Genomic DNA, 26,892 nt, shown 5'->3' on the forward strand with positions numbered 1-26,892 from the left:
CATTAAGAAGGTAATATGAGTGTCCATCATTAGTTACGTACTCATATACAATTGTTGTCTAAGGGGTTGATATGGACTTTAGCAGTGCTATATATGATCCTGCAGTTTGAAGAATCTGAGAAATACAAAGTCAAATTTTTTTCCGAGCGTCACAGATCATTTGATATAATTAGTCACTGACCAGAGATAATGTTGTTAGAGATAAATCAAACAATCCCATTTTGAAAACAATCCCCTTTCTGCCTTTCATCATGCAGGGAATCAAATATTTTCTCTGCTCTGGACATCCTTCATACCACATCGACTCGTAAATTCCCCAGCAAATGCTCTGACTCTTGGCATATAGATAATCCCCGCTGGATGTTAATACATAGATTTGAGCAACGGTAGCTGAAGATAATCCACCAAAAGCAAGAGTTTTGCTTATGTCCGGGATCTGAGACACAATATTTACCATTACACCACGAACTTACGAACTTTATGCACTATTCTTACCCTTATCACAGTATAGAAACAAGTGCAAATAAGGATGGAATCAAAGAGGAGAAAGGGAAACACTGCAGCCTTCACCAATCTCTGTAGTTCATTGCAAGTATCCAAAATTTGGTTATGATACTCGACAATGGGAGAGATCTGAGAGTGAAGTGCTTCAGTGTCTGCAGGATTCTGGGTGAACTTGATGGCTTTAAATCTCTCACGGATAATGTCAAAATGAGAGGAGAGGAAGAAACAACTCTCCAGGAAGAAGGAATCAAAACCACATCCACCAAACACGCAGGACATCGTAAAGACAAAGAAGAGTGTTGTAGAGATGGCATATCCTGGCGAATCGTTCAGAGCATCGATATATGTTATATTGTAGGGAGTCACCCACACGCCACTCCCCGTTCTGTACTCATCCAGAGCTGCAAACGCTGGAGGAAGCAAAAGCCACCTAAAATCATCCTCAAAAGTTACACACAGACACTTTCCTAGAATGCAAATTGACTCACCAAGCTATGCCAACAGTAAGAGTTATGAAGTTAATTAAGGATACGGCGTTAATGAAGAGCTTATGTTGCATTAAGAATTTTTTCTCATTTTTAGATGCTAGGACGAAATAGAATATCTTTAGTAATAATAAATTGATTCTTGATTAATGACACTCACTGATATCCCACAAATCTTTTAACTTATCGTGAAACATTGCATAATCGTTGATGCGGAAAAAAGTTGTGACAATTTTAAAAGTATTTACGAGAAAACCAAAGACAGCCGTTGAGTTTGCCACCATAGAATCAACATCGGGAAATTTATAGTAAATATTGAGAATGACCATTCCCAACATGATTTCCAGATTAATCACATTAAACAATGCCCAGACTTTCTGAACAAAAGTATTTTTCTTAACTTCCAAGAAGAATCCATGCGGTTTTAAGAACAATTTCGCGTAGTAGAAAAACTTATCGTCCTCCATTTTTCTCTTGTCCAACACTGAACTTTTCTCGTGAATGTCGCTTTGTTATATACTCTAAAATTCTTTCTAGATAATTACATAGGTCGCTTTTCAGTAACACCACGATTTCTCTACGCGACCTGAAGCTTTACAGTACTTGAACATTTTCCTTCTCTCAAAAAATAAATATAATAAGAAAATAAAAACATTTAATGGTAACAATTGTATTGTAATGAATAATATTTAAAGATACCAAAAAATTTTAGTTAAGAAATTATATCAAATGTGCACTCACACCTTAAGTTTGTCTTCAATTAATATTTGAAATTGAAAGACTTTTTTTAACATCCCATGTAAAACATGACTATCAAAAACTATTACATTATTAACTATAAAAAATATTTGCACACTCAACACAACTATATAAGGTTTTCTAAAAAAACTTTTTAAATTTACTTTATTAATTAATTTCAATATATTTTTAGTATGAAAACTATATCAAAATAAGTGACCAACAATTTTTTGCAAATTAGTAAAAAAGATGTCAAAAAGTATGAAATTAAAATTATTTTACCAAAAAATTACTCAATTTATAGGCAGCAGATAAAACCGTAATATATGACTTGGCGCTTCAAAGGGTGATCCAAATAATTACAGTAATTATTCAATCTCAGTACATAACACAGAACGTGTCGAGGAAGGCGTTTCTAATTACAGTTTACAACTCTGTATTTTAGGTGGCTTGTCGTAACTTTTGACCCTTTCGACCTAATATTTTTCATGTGATATTGTAATATCTACGTAATTTAACTATTGAAATCACAAATAATGTCACCATGCTTCATAATTTATAATGAATAACTCGAAGCCATACAATAAAATTTGTGCACAAGAGTGATCAATGCACAATCACATTTAGCATTGATTGTTGCCCAGAATATAATGATACAATGTTCGGAAAAACATAATAATTCCACTACACACATAATAATAATATATATTTTTTGTAGTAAGGTGAGCAAGGCCAAATGTTACAACGTTTATCTCGGTCATCTTAGGAATATTTTTTCTGCAAATTCATCGTAATCTTTTCTCAGTTTTTGGACACACTTGATGTACTATCTCTAACCAACGAACCATAATTTATCACTTATTCTATTAAACGCGAACACTGCTATGTCCGTTATCGTGTCACGACGTAAACTCGCTCCAAATCATAATAAAAGGGCTATATTGTCACCATGCAACATAAAGAAATTTCCTATTTATTTATTCAGTACAAATAGCCCAAAATATTTATGATTTCTTATCAAAAATCACGCAATTTCTTATCTCTGTGTATGTGAGATGCTTGAGAGCATTATGCTAAATCATTCACATGCCTTCTCTACACTTTATAGTATTTGTACGCGATAAAACATACTGTCCATGTGGTATAAACGTTGAAGTTTTCAGTTGAATTTTCAGTCGGTCCATGTCTTTCGTTTAGTGCTAATCTCTTTGAGAAACGTCAGTGATTTAGCCTCGTATTGTGACGTCTGATATTCCGGGTTGCTCTTGAGAATCCTCCAAAAATGGGTTACCTTTTCATTGGCCAAATCGTTCATTCAAAATCTTTCGACGAGATCGAATTTATAACCGATGGATTCCTCGCTGTTGACGAGGGCAAGGTGAGTAACAGCAAAATTAAGCCTTATTGAGATTGATAAGAGTCCAATTGACAGGTCGTAGGAATTGGAGATATCTCGGAATTGCCGACTTGGAGACAGAAACAGTGGAGTTATGAAGAGATTCAACTATCCAGGAATCAATTCATTCTTCCCGGGTTTGTTGATTGTCATATTCATGCTCCTCAAATGCCAAATAATGGACTTGGATTGGATATGGAGCTCCTCGATTGGCTGAAAACCTACACTTTTCCAATGGAGAGTCAGTACAAGGATTGTGCCTTCGCCTCTTATGTATACGATAAAGTTGTGGTAAAAATTTCGTTATCCTGTATCTAAAAGGATGTTGGGAAAATCATCCATAATTTTTTGTATATTTATTTTATGTACCTTTTAGAAAAGAACTTTATCTTTGGGAACGACTTGCGCCAGCTACTTCGCAACGAACCATAGAGCAGGAACTCTGATCCTTGCAAATCATATTCACAAACAAGGGCAGCGAGCGCTGGTGGGAAAGGTTTCTGCAAATCAGTCATCTGTGGATTATTACAAGTAGTGACACAATTGTTTTTATGATGTTGCTTTGGAAACTCAAAGATGTTTTCTAATTTTACAGAGAAACTACTGAAGAATCAATCAAAGAGAACAAAGCTTTCATTCAGGACATCATGAAACTCAATTCGGACTTGATCAACGTCACTATTACTCCGCGATTTGCTCTCTCTTGCGATGAATATCTTATGAAGGAGCTGGGAAAATTGGCAAAGGAACATAACTTGAACATTCAAACTCACATATCAGAGAATCTTGGAGAGGTCGCTGAGGTGAAGAGGGTCTATAATGCATCGAACTATGCCAGTGTCTACGATTCTGCCAATCTCCTAACAAGCAAGTGCATTCTGGCACATGGAGTTCATTTGGAAGACGAAGAGCTTGAACTTCTGCAGAAGCGGGGAACTTCCATAGCTCACTGTCCTTCATCAAATACAAATCTAAAATCCGGCCTTTGCGACATTATCCGATTGAGACAAGCAGGAATTTCCGTGGGACTCGGAACTGACATTTCCGGTGGAAGCGATGTATCCATCCTTGCGGTGATTAGAGACGCGATGGGCGTTTCTCAGCACCTCGACTTTGCCAAGAAGCAAGACATCAAGGGAACGGGCAGAGTTCGACCTGAAACTGATGAGCAGAAGAAGGTCAACCAGGACTACGTTCCCCTAAACTATAAGCAAGCCCTCTTCCTGGCGACCCTGGGCGGTGCTGAGGCTCTCAATTTGGCCCACAAGATCGGCAATTTCCAAGTTGGGAAAGAGTTCGACGCACTCCTCATCGATATTGATGTCGATCCTGTTGATGTCTACGAACCTAATATTTCTGGTATCAAGAACAAGCCCGAGAATCTACAGGAAAGAGTGCAGAAGTTTGTCTACGCCGGTGACGATCGCAACATTTCCAGGGTGTTCGTTAAGGGAAGACAAGTTAAATAAATTTACTTTATTGGCACCTGCACAATAAATAACAAATTTTTACAATATTCAATAAACAAAACCAAAGTTTTCATCCGCCCACTTTACATGACGATGGCCCTGAAGGAATTTCGGCAAGTAGCGTCTCTCATTTGAGGAGCTGGTGCTGCAACTATTATTCTCGTATTCCGCTAATTTTCTATGCCTTCGTATGCAACAATAGCTTACCAAAAGAATCACTATCAGCAGGAGGATAAAGAATGTGAAAAGAATCTTCAAGAGAGTCGTGTCTAAACAAATTAGATCTTCTACCTTGAAAGTATTGATTTTGGGATCACTTGTCGAATTGGCTTTTGAACCATCGCTTCCATAGACGAAGCTCTCAGATCTCGCGTCTTCAGTATAAACTAGAAAATCGCACATTGCCAATGAGTAAAAGCTGCTATATTTTTCCATTATTTTTGCTGCGCTACTAGAATCGTCATCTTCTTCATCACTATCGAGAGACGCAAGGATTCTTTGATACTGTACTTCACTGGATTCAATGAAGTTGTCACCGCCCACCTCGGCAGTGGAGTTGCTCAAAGAATTATCATTGTATCTGTGAAAAATCTCCGGAAACGCAATATCCATGTGAGTTGGACTTGACGACATGTCGTCGAAAACCTCTGTCTCATTATTATTCGAATATTGCACTCCGATGTCTTTTTGCGACATAACATTGCAATTCGGTTGAGAACAGTCTCGAGTACAGAACTGAAGGAAAACCTTAAATATAACGCGCGGACTATCAAAGAATTTGAAAGCTCTGAATTGGGACGATAAGAAAAAACTCCCATCAGCCATCCCACTTTTAAAAATTGACATCAAAGAGGGATCTTCCGGGCAGCCGTTTTTGTCCAGGAGCAGCATTTCTTCACCAGAATCTGATATAGCAGTTAAATTAACCACTCTAAATTTAAACTTGTCACTCAAAGCATCTCCATAAATTCGCAACTGAACCTTCTGACCGAGATTCACTTCGGAAACTTTTATCCCTTTGTCAATGTCTATCAATTCGATTTTCACAAAGTTAAGCCTTCCATTGTTGAACAGCTTTTCCTGGTCGTTTACTTCAGGTTTGGCTTTGATTGGTTTTAAACTCCTTTCTTTGGACATTCTCTCGAGAATCTCACTATTGTTCACAACACAACCGATCTTGATCATTCGATCATCATATGTTCTCGCCGTGGGATTATTCTGTATGACAATGAGTGTGGAAATTAGAGTTCTGTTGACGTCATCCCGCCTCTCATAAGCTCTAACAATTCCGCATAAATTTTCCTGGATCTCCTCGCCAAATGCAATCCTAAGATCAACTGAAGTATTGCGGTTTTCCTGCACTGAACAATTTGAATATCGGGAATTAGAATAAAGCTTTCCCGCGAATGTTCCCCTAGGCCGATATCGAACTAATATCTCATCATCCATGCAGGCAACAGAGACTGAAAGAGCGAGAGAAAATGTACATTTAGAATCTTAAAAGCAATTACAGCTAAGTAAGACACATTACAATAAATCAATTAATTAAAAATCACTTCTCTATCCTAAATGCATCACAAACATAAATGAAAATCCATTGTTCACTTGAAATTATTCAATGAGTAATAATCTCTGGAGCAATCAAAAAGTTCTAAGGAAACCTTGCGTGAGAAAAAAAACTTACCATTTAGGCATTCAACTTGTCTCATGTAGATTGATCCGTAGGAATGAGTCAGTGAAACCTCTCCGAAGAGCGCAATATCGTCGGAATGCAGGAAACATTTCTTCGTCTGAGGAATAAAGGAGATGCCTCGACATGAGAAAGATTCTTCCTGGAAACACATCATTTGGCAGTCATCAAGTGTTGAGTTTTCCAAGGCGTTGTCCGCGTATATAAAGGTTCTGTTGTAGTACTTTTCAAAAGAACAATCGGATGGCGATGGATCTGTGGGAGACCCTGTAAAAAATTCACGATGATAGGAAATAGTATAAAAGGATTTGTTGGATAACAACTTACACTGATCTATGCACTGATTCTCAATGTATTCCAGACTGAAATGTGCCGATGACTGAACCTCAGCGATTGTCCCATTGAGAAGGGGACTCTTAGCCGTATTCAGGATGCACTGTCCTATGTCCTTGCTCAAATACGGCGATGGATTCCTGCTCCTGATGAAGTTATTCCGATTGGACGGAATAAAGATCACAGAGTGACAAAGGAATTTGCTCTCATGAATACAACTTTCCACACATTCTCGGCGACCCATCAATTTTTGCGACCTCTCGTACTCCTGTGGCATGACCAGAGCTCTCGGATACCTGGATATTGGCCACATTCTTTGCTGACAATGCTCTGGAACTGATAATAAGAGGCGCAAATTTGACTAGCCATCATCGTGGAAATTACATCAATTGTGTGTGTTTAGCGCTTAATATCGCAAAAAGCCAAACAATTCAAGGTTAGAGAGTTCACACGCTTAACAACTCCACCAGCATCACTGCGGTTGTTGAAAACTCTCTGAACAAATGCTCACCTCTCAAGCACATTTTCTGGAAAAACACAGCATTTGCATCGGAGAAAAGTAAGAGTTTCTGGTGCTTTATGTAGTAGATGTCTTCAAATGTCCTGCTCACGCTGTAGCCGAAGCATGTGTTGTTCTTCAGGAAGTACACATACCCGAAGCAATTGATGTCCTGCTGACACTGCGCCCAGCAGAACTTATTCAGCTGCTGAAACTCCGGGATGACACCCATGTTTTTCTCCAGATTAGCATTCATGTTGATATCATAGTGAGTCGAAGGTCGATATCCGACGATCTTCTCGAAGCGATGCTGATGAGTGGGACATTTTAGGTACTCCGCTGCAGGAAAACAAGAGACACACTCTTTTCTCTATCCTCAATTCACGTCACTAAGCACACGAATATTACCTCTCGATAGCACTAGAACTGAAGACAATAGCAGAAATTTCAGACTAGTCATTATCTTGCCACACAACTCTTGACCCTGTGCTTCCGAGTTCGAGCTTAGACACAAACTGAGAAAAATCGTGGAAGACGCTGAGAAAAACAGGTAAGATTTGCGAACAGCAATGAGAAGCACGCGAGTAAAAACGGTAATTAACGAGACGCATCGCGGAAATTCCCATGTCACTCGGAAAGGATTTCAAACTCCAACACTATATATTTTGCTCAAAAAAATATAAGGACATTTCACATAATTTAATTGAAAATACATTTCAAAAATCACAATTTTTTCCTTATTATTTTTTATTCTTTTCAGGGATCATCGGCATAAAAAGAATGTTTTTGAACAATGTTAATGTGATGAAAAAATAGGAAAACAACTCACAGCATATCAATGGAATTCCATCACAGCGCATATAATAATTCGTTACTCTTCAAACCAATCTACTATAAATCGAGATTCCATTCCATTCCGCGCAACTCCAACAATCTTCGTTCAATATTTCTTCTCCTCCTCGTCTGACATTTATCTCGGTCTCTTTGTTTCACACTGTGTATATCGTGAGTGCTGGAGTCCAAAACAAAATAAATGCGTATTTGTTTTCAAGTGGAAAAAAGCACAAGATCGGTATAGAAAGTGCTTTCGAGAGTGAAATCCTTGGTCAGTTAAATGGAAAAGAAGTCCGTGGAGGTGGCGAAAGAGAGAAAATCACTGAGATTGAGACAAATCCGACCAGTTTTTCATGCAAAAACCAAAAGTGAAGATGAGGGAGTGCTCAATAAGGCATTAATAAAACAGGCATGGAAAACAGGTGTCCTCAATTTGTCAGGAAAAGGACTCGCTCATGGTGAGAAGGGAATTGTCTTCCAACCTTTTTTCATTGATCTAGTTTAAATTATTCACTCTCTTGCGTCAACATTCGTCTTATTAAGATTCGTTGTTTTGTAATACAATTAGCGCGTTGATGCGAATAGAAGAGAAATGAAGAGGTCACGAGTGCTTGTTTTGCAATTTTATGAGAGATTAATCAGTGATTTTTGCGTTTCTTTGCTTTGAACGCTTTGAACTTGGAGAAATTTTTATGAGTTTCATTTTTTTTTGAGAAATATTTCATACATTCTTGTTCATTCTCTATTCCAGTTCCCGATAACGTCTGGAATCTGTCCGGATCAATTGATTTTGAAGATGAGAACGAGTCGAGGTATTGCATGGATAAGAGGAAATCCACAGAGGATGAATGGTGGACGAGACAAAACTTAGTTGAACTGAATTTAAGTTCAAACTCTCTAGTAACAATAAGTACAAATATTCAAAACTTAGAAGATCTGACAAATCTGAATGTAATTAGTAATAATTTTTCTGATTTTTCACTAAAAACTAATCTGTAAATATTCTCCAATAGCTTAGTAACAATCTCCTGAACGAGCTACCTGCTCAAATTGGCTCTCTTAGAAAATTAACCCATCTGTATCTGAACTCTAACAAGCTGGATAGACTGCCTGTAGAATTCTTCAAGTTACAAGATCTCCGTGTGCTGGATCTTTCGCATAACAACTTCGAGGATGCTCACTCTGACTTTGTGGACCTTGTAATGCTTGAGAACTTTGACTTTTCCCATAACAAACTCAAGTCTATCCCAAATGGTATTGGATTTCTCGTTCGTCTAACATCGCTGAATCTCTCTTTCAACAATCTTGAGGAACTGCCAAGTGATATCGTTAACATCAGATGTAAGCATACTAAACTGGGTGGGCAGTCATGTCACATGTAATAGTCTCTAATTCTCTCTCGTAGCGCTCATAAAGCTTAATATCATGAATAATGACCTGAAAAATTTGCCGGAATTCATGGGTGAACTGAGAAAGATGGAATTTCTCTATTCACAAAATAACAAGATAAGTGACATACCTAGTTTCGTGGGTTGCAACGCCCTCAAAGAAATCCACCTCGGAAATAACTCAATAACAGCTGTAACTGATGAATTTTGCCAATCCTTGCCTCAATTGAAAGTGCTGAGCTTGAAGGATAACAAAATAACCGAGCTTTCGAATGAAATTATTCTCTTAAGGAGTCTCTCATCATTGGATGTATCGAACAATCTTCTTGAGCAGCTGCCGTCATCCTTATCAATGCTGTCGCATCTGAGCAATTTGCAAGTTGATGGAAATCCATTGAAGACGCTGAGGCGAGATATTGTTCAGTGCGGAACTGCGAGGATCCTTAAATCTCTCAGAACTGAAAGGGTCGCAGAGAAGCCAATTGCTAAACTCTCCGAAGTCTGCGAAGACTTTCCAGATAAATACGAAATGGAGAGACACAAAGCATTGAATTTGAGTCTCAAAGAGCTGGTTGATGTGCCAGAATCCGTTTTCAGAGATGCTGTTCAGGCTCAGGTTTCGTGTGTGAATTTGAGCCATAACAAATTGGAATCAATTCCTGATGGAATTAAGGCAATGAGCTCAATCATTACTGAATTGGATGTTTCAGTCAACTTGCTGAAGAGCCTCCCAGACTTTCTGTCGCAATTCAGCCACATTCACTACCTAAACATGTCCAACAACCTCATTGAGGACTTTCCAGAATCCTTGGGATTGTTAAACACCATTCGAGAGATCAATATTGCGAGCAACAGACTAACATCAATTCCACCATGTATTTATCAATTGACAATGCTGGAAATCCTTCAAGCCAGTGGCAATCAAATTGAGGCTATTGACGCTTCAGAACAAGGACTGGGCGCCTTGAAGAAGCTCGCAACTTTAGATTTATCCAACAACAGCATCGAGATTTTGCCACCAATTCTTGGGAATATGAAACAAATCAAGTGATTATGGAAAATACTATATTTGAAAAATCTCAATTGCAACCTATTTTCTCTTTTCAGGAATTTACAGGTCACTGGCAACAAGTTCCGGCATCCTAGGCACCAGATATTAATGAAGGGAACCTATTCTATACTATCATACTTGCGAGATAGAATCTCTGAGTGACATCATCTGATGCGAATATTTCTTTATTTCAGAATACGTAATGTGTTGGCTATAATTGTTATAGTTAGGACAATGAACACTATAGATGTGATTAGAAAATGAGATTGCAAAGGTCAAAACCTTTTGTTATGACTTTGTTTTTAAATCTTGATTCATTTTGTTAAGTTTTTCAGACCAAATAGGAAGAAGAACCAGAAATTTAGCTTTCGCACTGTGAATTTTATTTATTAAATAATAGTTTCCATTTTTAAACTATTTTCCATTTACCAAAGGTAGGAATTATCTTAAAACAAACTTTATGTTGAAGTCGTTTAAGTGTTGTTTCTAGTCTTTCAGACAAAAAGATTTTCAATCTTTTATAAACTTGCTTGTAAAGTTATACTTTCACTTGACTTTCACAGCTTTCACATCATTTACCCACTGTGATTTTTCCGATTTATGTAATATCACGAAACCCACATTTGTTTTAATTCGTTGATTTTCGAAAAATGTTGTAAACTTAATTGGTTTTCAATAAAAATTCCGCAAATTAAAGAGTTTTTTTTCTTAATTTCATCTGCAGAATGATCTATCCGTTATCATATTTGAAATATTGACCATAATTTTATGGCACTCGATTTCCACATGGCAACCCCATAACGTGTCATATCATAACCTCACTTATCAAAGCGTAAACATGGAAATGTGTTTTTCTCTAAAAATACTTTAAATTTCGTGAATTCCTAGGATATTTTCGCAGAATGTCCTTCAGACGACCGCGTGTGAAGGCTTCAGCCAATTTAGTGTTGAAACGCCCAAGCAAAAATGAGAAAAGAACTGTGAAAATAGAGGCTGAAGAAGTGCCCTCGAGTAGCATCACAGAAGAGGCTCCAGAAGTCATTGGGAAGATCAAGAATGAACCTGGAATCAGTGAAAGCGTTGTTCCAAAGCAGGAGGAAAAATCGCCGAAGACTAAATTGCCCGCAAGAGCTCCATCTCCAATTCCTGACTCTGTACAGGATAAAGCAGACGAAAGTAAGAAGGATTGGGAGCAGGAGGAGGTGTTCAAGTCTCCGGATCCCATACCAACTCCATCCAAGTCCGAGATCTTAAGCGATGTGGATCGAGAAGTTCCCAGTGGATGTCTTTCGCCGACAAAAGTCAGGCAACGAATTAAGCCAACTCCTTTCTTTGGTACTTTTCGCCGGAATAGTACGCATGAGAGCGAGGACGAGGGTCGTCGTCAGAGGGGATCTGTTCCTCCGGAGAGCCCACAAACGCCACAGACTCCACAAATGTTCAAAGCAGGCATTCCTGGCTTCATGGGACAGAGAATTCGCACGGAATCCACGTGCTCCACCATATCAGACGTGAGCCAGATGAGAGACAGCCACAAACAGTTCCGAAGGATAAAGGCAGATGAGTCATCGAAGACAAGTGAGCTGCGGAGGGAATTGTCGCACCGGCTGGCCAGTGGAAAATTCTCAGACAGATCGCGGCTCACGATGTACGACATGATTTACTACAATCCCACCACGAATCCCATGAAGAGTCCTGCCAAGAAGGACAAGAGCAAGAGCACACCCGAGCGGAGATCCAGCGTCTCGAGTGTCACGAGCGTGGCGTCGCACAAGAGCGAAAAGGGTGAAAAGTTGGACGAGGACGACCCTGAGATTCCTCAACAGCCTCCGCTCGTGGCTGAAGATGTGAAGGTTAAGGATGAGTCTGCAATGCCTGTGCCTCAACTCAAGCTGGGCCCCAATGGCGAGATGATTCTGGATGAGAAGAGTCTGGTGATTGAGACAACAGGCGATCGGGAGGCGAGAGAAACGCTCGCGAACTCCAGCATTGTCTATGACGACGAGTACAGTTCCAACAATGGATTCTACAAAAGACAGCCGAGAACCAAGGACTGGTCAGACAATGAGACCATCATTTTCTACAAGTGTCTGCACACCGTCGGGACGGACTTCTCTCTCATGTGCACCCTCTTCACGAATCGCACGAGGCGCGATTTGAAGCTGAAGTTCAAGAAAGAGGAGAGACTCAACATGCACTTGGTCAACAAAGCACTCATGTATCCCAAAGCATTCGATTTGGATGAATTGCGGGAGGAGCTGCAGAAGAACGCTGAGGAGCTGGCCAAGACAGCAGCGCTGGACAAGCAGGCAGCTATAGAGGATCTGAAGAAGGAACGCAAGACCCAGAGGAAAGCCAACAACAGCAGCAAGAAGAAGCCGATGAGGAACAACAGTAGAGCCCTGAAGCAGCTCAGCGATGCGGATTTTGCCTATAAAATGGAAGAACTGTCGTCGGCGAAGAAAAGGCGCTCATCACGGGGCGAAGCTGCTCAGAAGAAACTTCCCAGGCTGGAGAATTGCTACGAAGCCGAGTCTCAGAGTGAGGTAATCCTCACAGAAGCTCCCGTTGAGCAGGAGGAACCCGAAGAAGAGGCTATTTTACCCAATGACCACGAATTTCTCGAGGACGCTTTAACTTATGGTAAGTTCCTCGTCTTTTTGCTTGCGCAAACATATTGTCTAACAAAATATACATTTGCAGAAGACAATGAAGAAGCAGAAGAACCTATGGATAATACTCAGAGTTTGGACGGCTTCACTGACTTGCAAAATCTTGATCTCAACAATCTCGTCATCGTGGAGGAGGATGTGGATGGCACGACGCACTACAAGATTCATCTGAAGAATCCCGAGACTCATGCAGTCAGCGAAAAGCCGCTGGATTTGCCACAAGAAGTCATCAACTGCATTGTTTCAGCTCATTTGGGACAAGCAAATTGATTTGCATACGACTCTCTGAGATTATTGATTCTGTACTATAAAATATTTCTAAGAAATCCTCCCGTTTTCATGGCAATTCAGCTTTGATGACTCATTGTATTTACAAAATCACTTACTTAGAAACTAGAGACTTTACAAAATCACTTCGACTGGGATTTGGTGGCAAATCCTGGCGGAAGCTCGTGGTCCGAGATTACCTCAAACTGACTGATGGAGTTGTCTATGAATTCTCATCATTACCTTTTTATCCAATATCTTCTGCCGGTAAAAAGACACGAGAGTCGAGAGGATGCCAACGGCGCAGAGGAGACTCTCGAATGTCCAGAAGTTTCTCTTGTCCATCCACGCAACTTTGTCGCAACTGCAAAGACAGCAATTAATCCCGGGGACTCATTCTCTACTTGTTCTCACCGACCTTCTTGAGACTGTCTCTCCGCTTCTGCACCGCAACACTTCTTTGTTGTGCGTATGAATGCACACTCCTTTGATTTTGCTGGCTATCTCGAAAGCTGCAAAGAAACTCGTCAGCAAAAGCTCACTATCCACAACACCCTGTGACTACCTGAGCAAGGATGACAGTCCTGGATTATCTCATACTCCTCCTTCATCCAACAGGTTGAATTGTTCTCAATTACAAAGTGCTTCGGCTTCGGCGATCCTGTCCATCGGGATTCTATAATCAGCACCAAAGTCGTCAGTCTGAAAAGGATAAAACGCTCACAATCTTGCTATTTTCACCAGATAGTGAACTCACATAACCAGGAAGGATATGCCGGTAATCATCCGGCGACGGGGACACGTCTCAATCATGGTTTCTTTATCCTTGTTTACGAAAAGTCAAGACGAGGTTTGATAACAGAATAATAAACTAATTTAACCCATTTTTCCTCAATATGTATGTCTTTTCCTCATGCTTTTATGATCCTCAGATTGCATTCTACTATTTTCGGCACAATTTCACCTTAGTGAAATCCACTAAAATGTAGTTCTTCAGCAAACTTTCTTCGTGTATTTTCTTCTTTTACAGCGCGATGACGAATCTCGATGAGCCAGAAAGTGACGTTTTGCCATAATTCTAAACGTCACAAAATAACAACTTTCTGAACATTTGCAGAAAAATTATTTTCGCATACAAAGAAGCTCAAGAAGCTTAAGTGCTTAAAAAATTATATTAGATTATTTATAGGGATTTTTTTATCAGCTTATAAGTTAGTTTTTTTTTATTTTTTCCATGCAGAATTTAAAAAGTAGGTAAAATATGTCAAATTTCAAGAACACATTCAGTAAATCCAAAGTAAATATTCATATCACAAAAGCTTCTCGGTCATAAAATAATTTTGCACTTGAAATTTCCCTGAAAATAATAAAGTTGGTATTTTGATTGCTTTATCACTGAACTTCGACGCAATTTAACTAGGAAAAGATCCAATTGGAATTGTTTACATTATAGTTTAATTGTCGTGTAATAGTTTTAATGTCAGTCACAATAATACTTCTTCCAAGATTAAAGTCAGATTCAAAAAATCTCTCATTAACAATCGTATATGATAACAATGATAAGGAAAATCCTCAATTTGCACAAATCTCATCATTTTAACGGAAAACATTCCTACAGTGATATTGTGCTGAAAAATTCTTCAATATCAGACTTAATAAACATTTAGTTGATTTTAGATTTCAAGTAAACCTCGATATTGGCTACTATCAGTTGCGCCTTTCCATAGTAATGCTGCTGCTTTCGCGCAAGGCCCTATCGTGACTCTCAGCGAACTTCTGCCTTGGAATTAACTTAGACGATTTTCCGATCGTTGCCATTAAGCGCGATCGGTTAATTGACTGATGAATAGGATATGGAAGAGGATTAAACTGAAGCGAGGTTCCGTCCTCAAACTGATAAACAATCATTTCAATACTCTGTGGAAATGTTTGTTTTGCATTCCTGTCCATCTTGAGGTAATTTGTAGTTTCATGGTGTGTGATTTTTTGATAAAATACAACATGGGTGGCATTTTGCATGATCCACTCGATTGTATATCATTGGTAATAAAGTGATTTGTCTTGGCGCTATCAACGCAAATTTGGATCAAGCCATGTCAACACGAGAACCATTCTACAGGTGTTCGTCTGAATCATTAGCTTGATAATGAAATTTTACATCACAATTAGCTTCAATACGCGCACAATTCGTCACACTTTGAGATAAAGTACAATCGCTTACTTGGCAAAAAAATGTGCGACATTTATTTCCTCTCTGAGAAATTACCACTCGTCTCTGAAACACCTCCACAGCGTGATACTCAATATTATCTCGAGCAGTTGGAGTTTTGAAAACATTCACATCAAAATATATTAGGAGGGATTCTCTGATTGTATGATTCAGTGCACAGTCATTCGCGAGAGAGGTAAAATCGTACACGAAAGTGTGGCTCTCCCTCGAACGTGTGCCACGATCACAACTGTAGCCATTCACGTTTCGTGCCTCGAGAGTGAGAGTTGTGCTGGCAAAGTGGGTGAGAAAATTGTACCGAAAACGGTGAACAGTGACAGAGAAAATGTCTGCGGAAAAGCCGATGGATAAGTGTATTATTGGAGGAACATCCAAAATCATCTACACCACCAACGGTGATGACAAATTGGAGGTATTTCTTGGTCTTATCTTGAGTTTCGATGCATATTTCGCGATGAAGTGGAAGAAATACATTGATGGAAGTTCGAAGCTGTAATCAATACATAGTAGAAACATATTCAATTTCAACTCAAAGCAGTATTGCAAATTTTTTACACCGCCGTCATATATTTTACGCTTCTGCTCCAGACATCGCGCAAACACCGCGAACACTGAGAAGAATTTATCACTTGGCAATGAATTTACCGTGATAACTCATGGAAAAATCACACCGGCTATGCTTAAGATCTTCATTGAATGCGTCACAGGCTTTTTCAATCTCTATGAGCGACAATCATGCCTGAATATACCACAAAAGAGATGATGTGATGAGTAATTGCTTAAGAATTTCTCCAGAGATATTCTCAGGTATTAGTTGCCCTCCATTGATTCGCTCACAGACTCACAGCAAGCTGAGATTTGTGTGAATGGGGGAATCCTCGTGTTTGAGAAAGATATTGAGCAAAGTCTAAACTGCTGAGTTTACAAGAATTCTTACAAAAAACGAAAGTGTTTCCGAAGTCATGCAGAACATGCTCAGGTGAAAATGAAACTATTTGAGCCTATCAAGAAACTGCCAATTATAGCTTTCGTGTTTTTGAATATAAAATCACAAAGCGAGAAATTTTTGATATACAAAAACTCTACATTGGTAATTAATTGTTTTACACAACCGCACAAATTGACTCACAAAACTACCTGTGCTGGTTGGAAAATTCTCTGTCGCATGTAATGACGTAGAAAATGGTCAATGCTCACTGGAGCTCATCAGAAATTTAAATGAATGCGCAATGCCGCAAAATAACTCAACACACGTGAAATCATAAGAATTTAGAGATGATTCTCTCAACGGATGCAAATGGAATTTGTGCTGGATAAAAAAAAGAAATACAAACAATACAGTAAGCTCGCAAATCATTCAAGAGCTAAAATTGGCTGAAAATAGATGTAAATTCCAAACTGGGAATTTTATTAAGAGAACACTGGTGACCAATGAATCGAGGGAGACTCTAAAAGCTTTGTGCTATCGATGCAGACTCTCTCAAACGTCCAATGGAGTCATGAACTGGGTATTGAAAGGGGTTGCAGTGCGGAAATATTTAATTTTTTCAATCAGTACATAGTGTTGGGCAAATTAGAAACTGCTGTGGATGAACGTATAATCCAGAGACCGCGCGATGAATTGGATTCCCATGCAGGTCGTGTAGTATTCAAAAGGCACACGCACGAGGGGGAATAATGAGTAGAACATATTTTATTTAATAAATTAAATTTATGAGTTCGGAGATTTTACTCTAAGAATTGAGGCTAAAAGATCTCCTCAAATGTACCTTCTGATCATGATCTCAGAGAAAGGTAGTTGACATGTAAGATTATTTATCATAACGTGATACTTCAGAACTCATTATTGATATTATCTATAGAGTGTGACAATGTTCTCTGTTTTCCTTTCATGCACTCGACGGTAACACATTAAGAGGTGGTCACTCGAGGGATTTAAATGGAAAGTGTTCTTTGGAGACACCAGTGCAGTTTCATTTCTCAAAGTATTCGCATCTAACTTGAAAAGTATTAATCTTGAGTCAGAACTGGTGCTTAAAAATATCCCATATTAAGATAAATATATCGCAAAAAGTTTCAAACACAATTCTCAAACGATTTAATAATAACAGTAACCGGAAAATTCACTTATTGAAATAATAAATAGTGTCTCACTTCAAATAAGGTGATTGATTACTGTGATAAGTTGCATTTTCAAAGCTGCGATAATTAATTGCAAAGGTCAAGTGCGAGAACGCGTTATTTGCTTAAACAGAAATCAATATAATTCGTGCCATTTCATTGACTTCACCTTAAAGGTTGTCTGGAAAGACAGTTTGTTTTCCTGATTGACGAAAATGACGAAACCTTTAGACAAACTTTCTTTTCCACTTATCAATTGTAATACGACATATAATCCAATTATAGTTTCACTTTAACTTTTACTCAATAAATTGTCAAATTACGAGAAACCCACAATAATATTTTTGAACATTATTGTCTTAATTACTGAAAATTGGAGCAAGTGAATTTAATGTATTGTAAATCTCGAAACTGTAGACAAATCAATGCAATGATATGAGAATTTATTAAAGAGCTAAATGTTTGCCTTGCTCTTTAAAAATGCACCTTATACAGTAAGACACACTTTATGTTTATTTACTGAAGCATGAAAACGACGCTATTCTCAAGTGTTGCGCTGTCTAAATTATTCAATCTGAACATCTGTCTGAACATTGCAAGTTTTTCCTATAATTTCTTTCAGGGTCATTTCAATTTCGGGCACACAATCCCGGAACTCACCACCAGCGACACCTGCAAACTACCCTTGCCTCAAGTAACTCCAGATTCGGGACGAACGAGTCGAGATTCCTCCACTGACTTTCCCACTGTGAAAGCGTTCATCAAGAAAATGGGCACGCTAGCTATCTTCACCGACATATCGCTGTGTCTGCTCTGTAAGCATAAATAGCAAATTGCAAACACTAATTGCTTCACTTCCTTATCAAATTATCACACATGTAAATTTGCATCAATCTTTCTTTCAGTTCTGCTTTGGGTAATTCTAGTCGAGCTCGCAATTATTCCCTCGAATAAGAGAGGTTTCATCTGCGGTGATATTTCCATAGGCTTCAAATTTAGAGGAGATACCATATCTACTGGTATGGTTTTAGGCAGTATTATCATACCACTGTTCCTAGTGAGTTTGGAGTAATTCTCAATATTTCCCCACCACATACTTTAATCCTTGTATCTTTCAGATATGGTTGATAGAAGCTCTCAAGATGAGAGGACATTCCAACAGGCTTCCTCTATGGAAGCGATCTCTATACGTGTCCCTTTACTGGTACAACAAATTCCTTATTGGCTTCTCCATTCACTTAGCCATTATTGAAGCTATTAAGACTCTTATGGGTGAGTCGAGACCACACTTTTTGGATTCCTGCCGTCCAGATACAGCTGTGAATTGCACAATTGGGTATAAACTCACCTCAGCATTTCATTTGTCAAATAAATCATTGAATCAATCTGTTTTTTACTATTACAGAACATTCATCAGTGACTTCACGTGTACAAATACCGAACTATCTTCACAGTTAGTGAACGACAGCTTCAGATCTTTCCCATCGGGACATGCTTCTGTGGGATTCTACGAGGCCCTCTTCATGGCTTGGTTCCTCTACAAGCGCTTCCACTCGGTTCGCAGCAAGTGGGTAGTTCCTCTCTTGCAGACGCTCTGTTTCGTCTGGGGATCAGCATGTGCCATCACTAGGATCACTGACAATCGCCACCATTGGTGGGATGTTCTCTGCGGGACCTGCATAGGCCTCGTATTCGCGGCATACGCTGTAAGTTCGAACCCGTCGTTAGGCTTTAGAATCCCAAGAAAAAGTCCTTTTCTCTCTTTTCAGGCGGGAATATTATGCCATAACTTCAGAGTCTTCAACATGAATTACAGTGATGAACATCTCGAATCATCGTCGTTGCACGTGCGAAGTGAAAAACTTATATCTGTAACGACAAATGGGAAAGACGATGTAAACGGCGACCATCATGCCTAGAATGATATTTCCTGTAGATTCAAAATTAGAAGGTCGCACTCTGACTTGGGAATTTTAGTATAATAATAATGTTAAAATCAATAATTATATTGTCACTTTGTAATTTGCATTATCTCAAAATCAAGCAATTATATATTATTATATTATTTTTCCAAAGACAGAATGTGAGCGACTATCATGAAAAAAAACTTGTAATATATTCTTCCTTTAGCTAATGCTTGATTCATTGGTTGATTAAGATCAATTTAATTACTTATAAATAATAATCATGCCTACTTCTAGGCATGAGAATGTCAAAAAGATTGAATAATTAATTTTCAAGAAGTATATTGATATTGCATACAAAGTATACATACATGTAAATTTTTCCCAACAAGATTACATATCAGAATTCCGATTAGAAAGAGTGAATTCCTTTAGAGACATTCCAAGGAATTGCATATCGCACTTTCTAAAGTGATAGTTTTTAAAATGTTAGATATTTAATAGTTTTCATTTTTATACCGTTGTTTTGCTCAAGTGCGTTTTAAGTAAAATGTACAAAATGTGACCAAGAGTTTTATTGGTTGCTTTCATTAGATTTAGTGGCTATTTTTCTGTATATACACATTATTGGAGGATTCATTTACGCTTTTGAATCATTTAATAAAGAGATTTTTTTTCCGTAATACCTAAAACTCTCTGTTGAGTACTGTGAAGCCCCTTGAGCGCTAAAATTTTAGTACAACCACCAATCCACGTGTTTGCGGAAAATCAACAACAGCAATAGATCATATCTTTATTGCCATAATCATTTATTCAGGCGCGTGTTTCAAATTAATGAATAATTAAATATTAATCGACACACCCCTCTGACATTGTATTTGCTTCAGAAACCTCTTTGGTGTGTGCTGAGAAATTTCACTTGCACTCCAATCCGAGTGTACATACATATAATCGACGTAGTATCTTGAATACTATCAGTGTTGCGTAAATCATTGGCAATCTCTGGCCATAAACTAAAAAAAGTAAACACAGGGGTGATAAAATGAGTAAAAGAAACGGTGTTTAGAGGTGTCAGAGACACTCACCCTGTGGGCAATTAAACACATTATTTGGAAAGTGTCCATATTTATAGAAAGCATAAGATCGAGGAAATGGAAACAGTCTATTTATACAATATTGCAATTAGCCTAATGTGCATTTTTCTATATTTAAAGATGCACTCTGACACCGAACTGCTGCAAGTGGAATATCAGAACGAGAGGAGTGCCAACAGTACACCTCTCTTCGCCGGCTACAGAACCCAGAATTATCCAGAAAGACGCGTGAAATAAACCAGTCAATTTATATGAGCTGTTTCTCTATCAAGTCAATATTCTATCGCATATCGCGTACTAAAGTTACGCAAAGGCACATTTTCTGACAGTGTCTTCTCTCGTGTGTTTTCGTATCAAATTTGTCGAACGTTAACGTCTCGGGACGGAGGATTTAACAGCATGATTTGTAAAGAGAACGCCAGTATGCTTTTATCAGTCGACGAGTGCCATCTAAATTGTTGCTAAAGACAGTGCATTCAACTAGAGAAAAAGAGGACTGTAACACTTCGTGATCTTGTATGAGTCAAGCATAATTCCTAACATATTTTCCATCACAAGATGCGGGACTTATATGGATTACAATGAACTTAATTAGTGAGACTTAATTATACCAAAAAAGAGGTTGCTCCAGAAGCATAATTGAATTTTTAGTGCTGTGCAGTTAACATGATTATTACCCATTTGAGGAGGAAATTCATATGATCTTGTGAGTAAATTCTATCAGTGTTTGTGATGATTTTTTGCTTAAGCCACACATTTGCAAATTCTTCCGAGCTAATCTCTCGATAAGAATTCTTTATGTGCCGAAATTCAATTTACGTCGAAAAATTGAGATTATTTCTGCCCAATATCAATTAGCGAGCCAGACGATTGCTCCAGAGACGAAATCCAGCTTTTTCTTAACTTATAATTCTACACAGAGCTTTATTTTGTTGATCTTACAACCGGAATATCCCTAATTTTTGCTAAGTGATATTATTGAAAGTGTGTAAAAAGCCTTGTCGCAATGTATCATCTTAAGTCTCAGCACATTTTTTCAGCCTCAAAGTGACCAAACCACATTTTAATAATGCAATTTAGAGTTGCAGTGCGATATCATATAATAACAGTTGAGAGGAGTGAAATATAAGACATTGCTGAGACAAAGGGAATGCAGAGAGCATAATCTGTTGGGAAATTGTCTTGCATGCACACTTTAACCTTCTTGACTCTTAATCTCTCTCTTTTAATCTAATTTCAGGGCCATCAATGAATGGATTCTTCGTCCATTTTTCCAACTTATGGGACTATCAAGTGACTTCTTTCGGATATTAATCAGAAATCATGCATCACATAGGGTGATGTCTCATGTTCATGGCTAAAGACCCCTGCATTACTCAACTAGCATGTTGTCGCCAAGTATAGCTGTGGACATTATTATTTGCTTCCTCTGTGAGTATTCCAGATACATAAATATGAATTAGACGAAAATTTTCACTCCAATCAGCAGTGAAAATGCTTCGCCCACGAGGACAATTTTGTAATTGGGCGCGCGTGAAGTTGCCAGACAGGAAGAAATTTGTCTCTAAACTGTGTAAAATCACACTAAAGTCTCGTAGTCATTTGAGTAATCGTAATTCACAAATGAGAGGAGATTTTACAGAAGATTTACACGACAGTTATTTGCAGTGTGGCCAGAAAATTGTGATATATGGTTAATTGGATAACCAAAGGAGACTCAGAATGAAGATTTATGTTAGCGTTTCTTTACAAAATTGTACAAAATACCCTACAATTGAACAAAGAGACAAGATGAGAGTGAAAGATTGTAGTTTGGTTTCAAAGCTTTCTTGCAGATTGATGAAAAAAAAACATTCACGTTAAGTTCAATTCCGTCTGTAGTGAAAGTCAGTCACACTGATAAGAACTTAGGAATTCTATTATCTTATCGATAAGATTTTTAGACGATTTCTCAAGCGTAAATCGATCTTATCTTAATCTGAGGTGGAATTTTTAATGTTTCGAAAGGTACTAGTCAGAGAAATTCCTGTGATCATAATTCAGAATCATTCGAGGGATACAAGAAAAATTGATCATCTCATGAGTAATAATTTGTAGAAATTTATTACTCAAAGCGTCTCATGATCTGATAATACCTGTATCAATGAGAAGAAAAAGGACTGATAAAACTTGATAAATTGAAAATATGAAGCAATAAATAAGAAGTTGCAATTAATCGTCCGCAGCAATTTTGCTGTCATGCAAAGTTTTTCATGAAAACATCTTCGTTCAATGTAAGCTGCTACACATATCATGATAAATAGGCGGTAATAAATAATTTTAGCCAAAGTGCAGCATAATTTCTACCACATTACCATTTAGTTAGCAAATTGATAAATGTTTTGCTGGCTCTGAGATGAAAGACTCATTCAAACACTAAACATCCGGTATCGATTGGATGCTAAGTGGACATCAAAGATAAACACTTATTTATACTTTCACGTCCAACTTTTATACGGCAATTGCTTTTCAATCACACAAAAGCATTCCATTGTGGATACACTTGCAATTATTGCAGCAAAATATGATAAGAAAAGTCCAATGGCGAGAGAGTCATGCGTTTCACCACCAATAAATCTCAATATGTCTCACTATTTTGCACTTGGTTTTAATGGACTTACAGAAAAACATGCAGTGAAAATCGCTAATTTTGTCGCTCTTTTGTTGGTGAATTTCTACAATTTTTGGGACAACCCTAAACAAGTTTAACTATAAACGAAACGAAATATAATCAATAATTATGTTTTATTTCGACAAAGTTCCGAGAATTCACTTGATACGCCTGATATAAAACAGATCCATTAAATTGCCTGACCGGTACTTCTGAAGAGCCTTTATCAGTTCCACCTGAAATTATTGGAATTATAAATCGAACCAATTTTCGTCAGTGATAACATAAAATTGATAACGCGTTATCTTGAGACACCACGATATACTCAGACTTTCTTGGCTTCTCACAATTACATATTCTTGCTAGAAATATAAACAAATCCGAAGTGAAATATGTACATCTTCCTATATTTAAAAATGAATACATATGATGCAGTTGATATTTCATTCCCGTGTTTCACGTTGTCATACACACTTGCAACCAATCATCCACGTGAAATTGTCTCAGAGTAAATATGTATATGGTATGTATTTTAAGCACTCGTCGTTGCTTTTTCTTGACAGTCGTTTTTCCGCTAATTTGCAGCGCGGACATCAAACATCATTACCACGTGCGCGTTAAAATGTTAATCGAGAAACGATGTTAGAGCACAGCATGTTCCACAAAATGTTACATAGTCGAAAACCTACTCTGTACGATATCGTATGATTTGCACACAGTCAAAAACCCACCACTCTCAATAAAACCGCACACCAAATGATTTTTTCCAGTAGTAGTGAATGCCAGGCACGAAATGCTCACATCAATTGAGCACTTTTCGTACAGCAAGGCAAAATATTTACGGAGTTTTCTCTGAAATCGCCTCGAAGGTGACAAAATACAAGTCCCCCAATGCGTGCCTGGCCACGAAAACGACATCGAGTTCTTCCCAAATTGTGAACGTTATTCATGTATTTTGTGTCAGTCCACTGAACAGTACAGACTGACTTTCGAGTGTAGTTGATGGCAATAAATAGTGCTGAAGGTGTGAAATTGAATGTGAAGAACGTCAGACAAGTGCATTTTCCGCATGAAATGTCGCGGTAGATAAATAGACAATTTGTGAATATACATTTATTTGTGGAAAAGCCCAAAGAAAGCACTATACCAACTTCAGAGCTGTGAAGCAATACAGAGGCAAATTGATTTCTGACACACACTCGTAAACATCTCACAAAGTGCTGTCTAATCTAAAGCTTTACATAATTTTATAGCGATGACAATCAGATTCGCAAATTAGATTAATGAAGGGAAAATCAATAGAATTGTGATATTGTGAGGAATACACATTTCTCTGCTTTTGCAATCCAAAGTGTGATTTTTGCCATAAGAAGCAAGTCTTCCAGCAAGTCATTAATCTCGCCAACTGACAATATAACCACTGGACACTTTGCTCAAATGATTTCTCTCTTTAGAGTAGAATAATAATAGCTCTTTATGTGAAATGCACAAGTGATTCTTTCACTTGAGATGTGATTTAAAGAAACCAAAACGTATTGCAGTTGACGCGCCAGTAGCGAACATACAAAGCTTTAATAAGAAAATTAGAAATCGTGCGCTAGAATGTTTCTAAACAATTTTCCCATAAATGCCAACGGAATATTCAGACTAGAAATAATGAGAGAGAAACTCAGACGAATGCCAAAGAAACAAAAGATAATCGCAGGTGAGAGTAATCACAAACGTCACGTTGCGATATGTATGGAAATATTAATTTAATAAAAAAATAATGGCTTCCCTTCTCTTCCAGTTGCTGCATGGTTTGCTGTGATCGAATGTGGCTGGTTTCCTCACAAGCAGCGTGAGTTCCAGTGCAAGGACCCATCGTTGTCCTTCAAGTACAATGGAGATACGATTACAGCGGCAGTTATTGTCTTATCAACTTTTATTCCATTCTTCATTGTAAGTCAATAATAACTTATTGCAAATTTATTTCCCTACTTGACTCATGCACATTTGCTTCTCTAGTTATGGGTCACCGAAGCTTTCTATGCAAAACCCACAAACCTGAAGCTTTCACGGACCAGAACTTCGCTGAAGAAGGCTTATTATTGGTTTAAGAAGTACTACATAGGCGTGATAATGAATTTAGCAATAGTTGAAACCCTTAAAGTTATCGTTGGAGGTCTTCGTCCTCACTTCTTCTACTCTTGCCGTCCCGACGTTATGGACGTCTGCCAACCTGGGTATTGCACAATCTACGAGTGTGCAAAAATGCGATTTGTTTACAATCTCACGATCTTTTCAGAGAAATCATTTTCCGCTACACGTGTAAGAACACTGTCGATAGTTTAGCTTTCGTCAGAGACAGTCAGAAGTCCTTCCCATCTGGACATTCGTCATTGGCATTCTTCGAAGCGATTTTCCTGATTTGGTACTTCCAAAAGAGAATTCCCAAACTGCGATGCATGCTGTTAATGCCTCTTATTTACACCCTCTGCATTTCTTGGGCGTGCTTCGCATCTGTCTCAAGAATGACTGATCATCGACATCATTGGTTTGATGTTCTGGCTGGAGTAATTTTAGGAATAATATTGGCATATTTCACGGTAAGTTTAGTCACTTAAATTGTTTCTCTTCTTCAGTACAACATATCTTTCTATTTTCAGTGCAAAGTCATGTGCAACAATTTTAGAGGTTGCAGGAATAATACAAACTCTGATGTAGCATCCCAAAATGGAGTTCTGGCGAAAAATTCCCTCAAAGATCGCGAAGAGACAACTCTGAGTACTAATTTAAGTGCAGTATAACACACATTTTTATAGAGAAGATTGAGAAATACTTTCTCACTTGTCTGTGATACTCAAAACTGTATTATGATCATTACCTATTGCCTTTCATCACACAATTCATTATATCATATCAGTAGTAAACTCTCGCATTTTTCCATAAGATTAAGCCAATTGATTTTGACTTTTGATAGTATTATGGGTATTATGTTTCATAAGAGTAAGAACATCCTTTTATCACGTAGACTGGATACTAGAGATTCCACAATTATTATTTTCCTTTAAGTAAGTCACAAGCATAGTCAACTAGAAAGACAGTCTTGTATACAAACTTTCCAAGAAATGTAATAAAAAAAACTGCATATGCAGAAAAAGGTGAACATGCGAATAAAATAAGCGATATTATCGAAATGTTATTATTTACGACGTTCTGAATCATGTGAAGAAGAAAATCGAACAATAGTCCCCCATTCGATCTCTTTTGAAACAGTTTGGATGTTATCGCGCTCGTAAAGTATATTAATTTCCGATCGGCCCTTCGCCTCTAGCATTCTTCAAGTACACTTTCGCGCAAAAGGTTCATTCAACGCGTGGTAACCATCTCAAAGTCAGTTGCTAATGGATTCAACAGACGGTAAGTAAGAAAATTCTTCCATACACTGCAAGAATGGTGCGCAACAGCATATAAATGTAACTACAATTGTGTACAAACTCCCTATTCAATATTGCTTAATTGCATATACATATCCGAGAGATACTTGAGACAAAAATATTATGTAGGTCAAGCGTTTACCTTACC

The 26,892-nt window shown here is 38.0% G+C and overlaps 7 protein-coding genes across 11 annotated transcripts; 5 read left to right on the top strand and 2 right to left on the bottom strand.

Annotated features, from left to right (window-relative positions):
* Positions 1 to 2,779: 2,779 nt before the first annotated feature.
* LOC132256993 (guanine deaminase) lies at positions 2,780 to 4,592 on the top strand. The gene is made up of 4 exons (XM_059753651.1): positions 2,780 to 3,105; positions 3,160 to 3,414; positions 3,500 to 3,654; positions 3,719 to 4,592. The coding sequence occupies exons 1-4, from the start codon at positions 3,010 to 3,012 to the stop codon at positions 4,590 to 4,592; spliced, it is 1,380 nt and encodes a 459-aa protein (XP_059609634.1). The 5' UTR covers positions 2,780 to 3,009.
* On the bottom strand, positions 4,585 to 7,635 carry LOC132256981 (uncharacterized). 2 transcript variants are annotated; one of them, XM_059753638.1, is made up of 6 exons: positions 7,523 to 7,635; positions 7,127 to 7,453; positions 6,610 to 6,951; positions 6,277 to 6,549; positions 4,884 to 6,055; positions 4,724 to 4,810 (listed from the first exon to the last, which is right to left on the bottom strand). In XM_059753638.1, the coding sequence occupies exons 1-6, from the start codon at positions 7,572 to 7,574 to the stop codon at positions 4,808 to 4,810; spliced, it is 2,169 nt and encodes a 722-aa protein (XP_059609621.1). In that variant the 5' UTR covers positions 7,575 to 7,635; the 3' UTR covers positions 4,724 to 4,807. The 2 variants fall into 2 exon arrangements, with proteins under 2 accessions (XP_059609614.1, XP_059609621.1); XM_059753631.1 differs by having other exon boundaries at positions 4,585 to 6,055.
* Positions 7,636 to 7,958: 323 nt separating this feature from the next.
* Positions 7,959 to 10,554, top strand: LOC132259650 (leucine-rich repeat-containing protein 40). Its single transcript, XM_059757376.1, has 5 exons — positions 7,959 to 8,406; positions 8,700 to 8,899; positions 8,962 to 9,289; positions 9,354 to 10,383; positions 10,444 to 10,554. Exons 1-5 carry the CDS (start codon positions 8,229 to 8,231, stop codon positions 10,547 to 10,549), a joined length of 1,842 nt encoding a protein of 613 aa, XP_059613359.1. The 5' UTR covers positions 7,959 to 8,228; the 3' UTR covers positions 10,550 to 10,554.
* A 623-nt stretch (positions 10,555 to 11,177) lies between these two features.
* LOC132259643 (transcription factor TFIIIB component B'' homolog) lies at positions 11,178 to 13,385 on the top strand. The gene is made up of 2 exons (XM_059757362.1): positions 11,178 to 13,030; positions 13,091 to 13,385. The coding sequence occupies exons 1-2, from the start codon at positions 11,290 to 11,292 to the stop codon at positions 13,327 to 13,329; spliced, it is 1,980 nt and encodes a 659-aa protein (XP_059613345.1). The 5' UTR covers positions 11,178 to 11,289; the 3' UTR covers positions 13,330 to 13,385.
* A 2-nt stretch (positions 13,386 to 13,387) lies between these two features.
* LOC132259686 (protein JTB) lies at positions 13,388 to 14,276 on the bottom strand. Its single transcript, XM_059757422.1, has 4 exons — positions 14,084 to 14,276; positions 13,892 to 14,028; positions 13,745 to 13,838; positions 13,388 to 13,690 (listed from the first exon to the last, which is right to left on the bottom strand). The coding sequence occupies exons 1-4, from the start codon at positions 14,137 to 14,139 to the stop codon at positions 13,528 to 13,530; spliced, it is 450 nt and encodes a 149-aa protein (XP_059613405.1). The 5' UTR covers positions 14,140 to 14,276; the 3' UTR covers positions 13,388 to 13,527.
* A 1,441-nt stretch (positions 14,277 to 15,717) lies between these two features.
* Positions 15,718 to 20,924, top strand: LOC132256838 (phospholipid phosphatase homolog 1.2 homolog). Of its 2 annotated transcripts, XM_059753408.1 has the most exons (7): positions 15,718 to 15,968; positions 18,300 to 18,492; positions 18,583 to 18,734; positions 18,796 to 19,013; positions 19,083 to 19,383; positions 19,447 to 19,572; positions 20,796 to 20,924. In XM_059753408.1, the coding sequence occupies exons 1-7, from the start codon at positions 15,882 to 15,884 to the stop codon at positions 20,910 to 20,912; spliced, it is 1,194 nt and encodes a 397-aa protein (XP_059609391.1). In that variant the 5' UTR covers positions 15,718 to 15,881; the 3' UTR covers positions 20,913 to 20,924. The 2 variants fall into 2 exon arrangements, with proteins under 2 accessions (XP_059609391.1, XP_059609399.1); XM_059753416.1 differs by lacking the exon at positions 19,447 to 19,572.
* Positions 20,925 to 21,094: 170 nt separating this feature from the next.
* On the top strand, positions 21,095 to 26,504 carry LOC132256852 (phospholipid phosphatase homolog 1.2 homolog). 3 transcript variants are annotated; one of them, XM_059753435.1, is made up of 6 exons: positions 21,095 to 21,381; positions 21,916 to 22,106; positions 25,115 to 25,266; positions 25,333 to 25,550; positions 25,613 to 25,913; positions 25,974 to 26,504. In XM_059753435.1, the coding sequence occupies exons 2-6, from the start codon at positions 22,061 to 22,063 to the stop codon at positions 26,112 to 26,114; spliced, it is 858 nt and encodes a 285-aa protein (XP_059609418.1). In that variant the 5' UTR covers positions 21,095 to 21,381; positions 21,916 to 22,060; the 3' UTR covers positions 26,115 to 26,504. The 3 variants fall into 3 exon arrangements, with proteins under 3 accessions (XP_059609418.1, XP_059609428.1, XP_059609410.1); XM_059753445.1 differs by lacking the exon at positions 21,095 to 21,381 and having other exon boundaries at positions 21,873 to 22,106; XM_059753427.1 differs by lacking the exons at positions 21,095 to 21,381; positions 21,916 to 22,106 and adding an exon at positions 24,075 to 25,030.
* The last annotated feature ends 388 nt before the right edge of the window (positions 26,505 to 26,892 follow it).

Source organism: Phlebotomus argentipes, unplaced genomic scaffold (genome assembly GCF_947086385.1).
Source record: "Phlebotomus argentipes unplaced genomic scaffold, Phlebotomus argentipes genome assembly contig_6, whole genome shotgun sequence".
Classification (NCBI taxonomy): domain Eukaryota; kingdom Metazoa; phylum Arthropoda; class Insecta; order Diptera; family Psychodidae; genus Phlebotomus; species Phlebotomus argentipes.

What these genes read in the sequence shown, in the direction of transcription:
- LOC132256993 (XM_059753651.1), top strand. Translation starts at nt 3,010, where the DNA reads ATGGGTTACCTTTTCATTGGCCAAATCGTTCATTCAAAATCTTTCGAC. An exon ending in TCGCTGTTGACGAGGGCAAG is followed by an intron (nt 3,106 to 3,159) that starts GTGAGTAACAGC and finishes TCCAATTGACAG; the next exon opens with GTCGTAGGAATTGGAGATAT. An exon ending in TCATCTGTGGATTATTACAA is followed by an intron (nt 3,655 to 3,718) that starts GTAGTGACACAA and finishes CTAATTTTACAG; the next exon opens with AGAAACTACTGAAGAATCAA.
- LOC132256981 (XM_059753631.1), bottom strand. Translation starts at nt 7,574, where the DNA reads ATGACTAGTCTGAAATTTCTGCTATTGTCTTCAGTTCTAGTGCTATCG. An exon ending in AGTTCTAGTGCTATCGAGAG is followed by an intron (nt 7,454 to 7,522) that starts GTAATATTCGTG and finishes GTTTTCCTGCAG; the next exon opens with CGGAGTACCTAAAATGTCCC. An exon ending in ACAAGTTGAATGCCTAAATG is followed by an intron (nt 6,056 to 6,276) that starts GTAAGTTTTTTT and finishes TCGCTCTTTCAG; the next exon opens with TCTCTGTTGCCTGCATGGAT.
- LOC132259650 (XM_059757376.1), top strand. Translation starts at nt 8,229, where the DNA reads ATGGAAAAGAAGTCCGTGGAGGTGGCGAAAGAGAGAAAATCACTGAGA. An exon ending in AGGAAAAGGACTCGCTCATG is followed by an intron (nt 8,407 to 8,699) that starts GTGAGAAGGGAA and finishes TCTCTATTCCAG; the next exon opens with TTCCCGATAACGTCTGGAAT. An exon ending in TGATATCGTTAACATCAGAT is followed by an intron (nt 9,290 to 9,353) that starts GTAAGCATACTA and finishes TCTCTCTCGTAG; the next exon opens with CGCTCATAAAGCTTAATATC.
- LOC132259643 (XM_059757362.1), top strand. Translation starts at nt 11,290, where the DNA reads ATGTCCTTCAGACGACCGCGTGTGAAGGCTTCAGCCAATTTAGTGTTG. An exon ending in CGAGGACGCTTTAACTTATG is followed by an intron (nt 13,031 to 13,090) that starts GTAAGTTCCTCG and finishes ATACATTTGCAG; the next exon opens with AAGACAATGAAGAAGCAGAA.
- LOC132259686 (XM_059757422.1), bottom strand. Translation starts at nt 14,139, where the DNA reads ATGATTGAGACGTGTCCCCGTCGCCGGATGATTACCGGCATATCCTTC. An exon ending in GGCATATCCTTCCTGGTTAT is followed by an intron (nt 14,029 to 14,083) that starts GTGAGTTCACTA and finishes TATCCTTTTCAG; the next exon opens with ACTGACGACTTTGGTGCTGA. An exon ending in GGACTGTCATCCTTGCTCAG is followed by an intron (nt 13,839 to 13,891) that starts GTAGTCACAGGG and finishes GTTTCTTTGCAG; the next exon opens with CTTTCGAGATAGCCAGCAAA.
- LOC132256838 (XM_059753408.1), top strand. Translation starts at nt 15,882, where the DNA reads ATGTCTGCGGAAAAGCCGATGGATAAGTGTATTATTGGAGGAACATCC. An exon ending in TCGTATTCGCGGCATACGCT is followed by an intron (nt 19,384 to 19,446) that starts GTAAGTTCGAAC and finishes CTCTCTTTTCAG; the next exon opens with GCGGGAATATTATGCCATAA. An exon ending in CGACAAATGGGAAAGACGAT is followed by an intron (nt 19,573 to 20,795) that starts GTAAACGGCGAC and finishes CTATATTTAAAG; the next exon opens with ATGCACTCTGACACCGAACT.
- LOC132256852 (XM_059753427.1), top strand. Translation starts at nt 24,928, where the DNA reads ATGTTTCTAAACAATTTTCCCATAAATGCCAACGGAATATTCAGACTA. An exon ending in GAAACAAAAGATAATCGCAG is followed by an intron (nt 25,031 to 25,114) that starts GTGAGAGTAATC and finishes CTTCTCTTCCAG; the next exon opens with TTGCTGCATGGTTTGCTGTG. An exon ending in CTTTTATTCCATTCTTCATT is followed by an intron (nt 25,267 to 25,332) that starts GTAAGTCAATAA and finishes TTGCTTCTCTAG; the next exon opens with TTATGGGTCACCGAAGCTTT.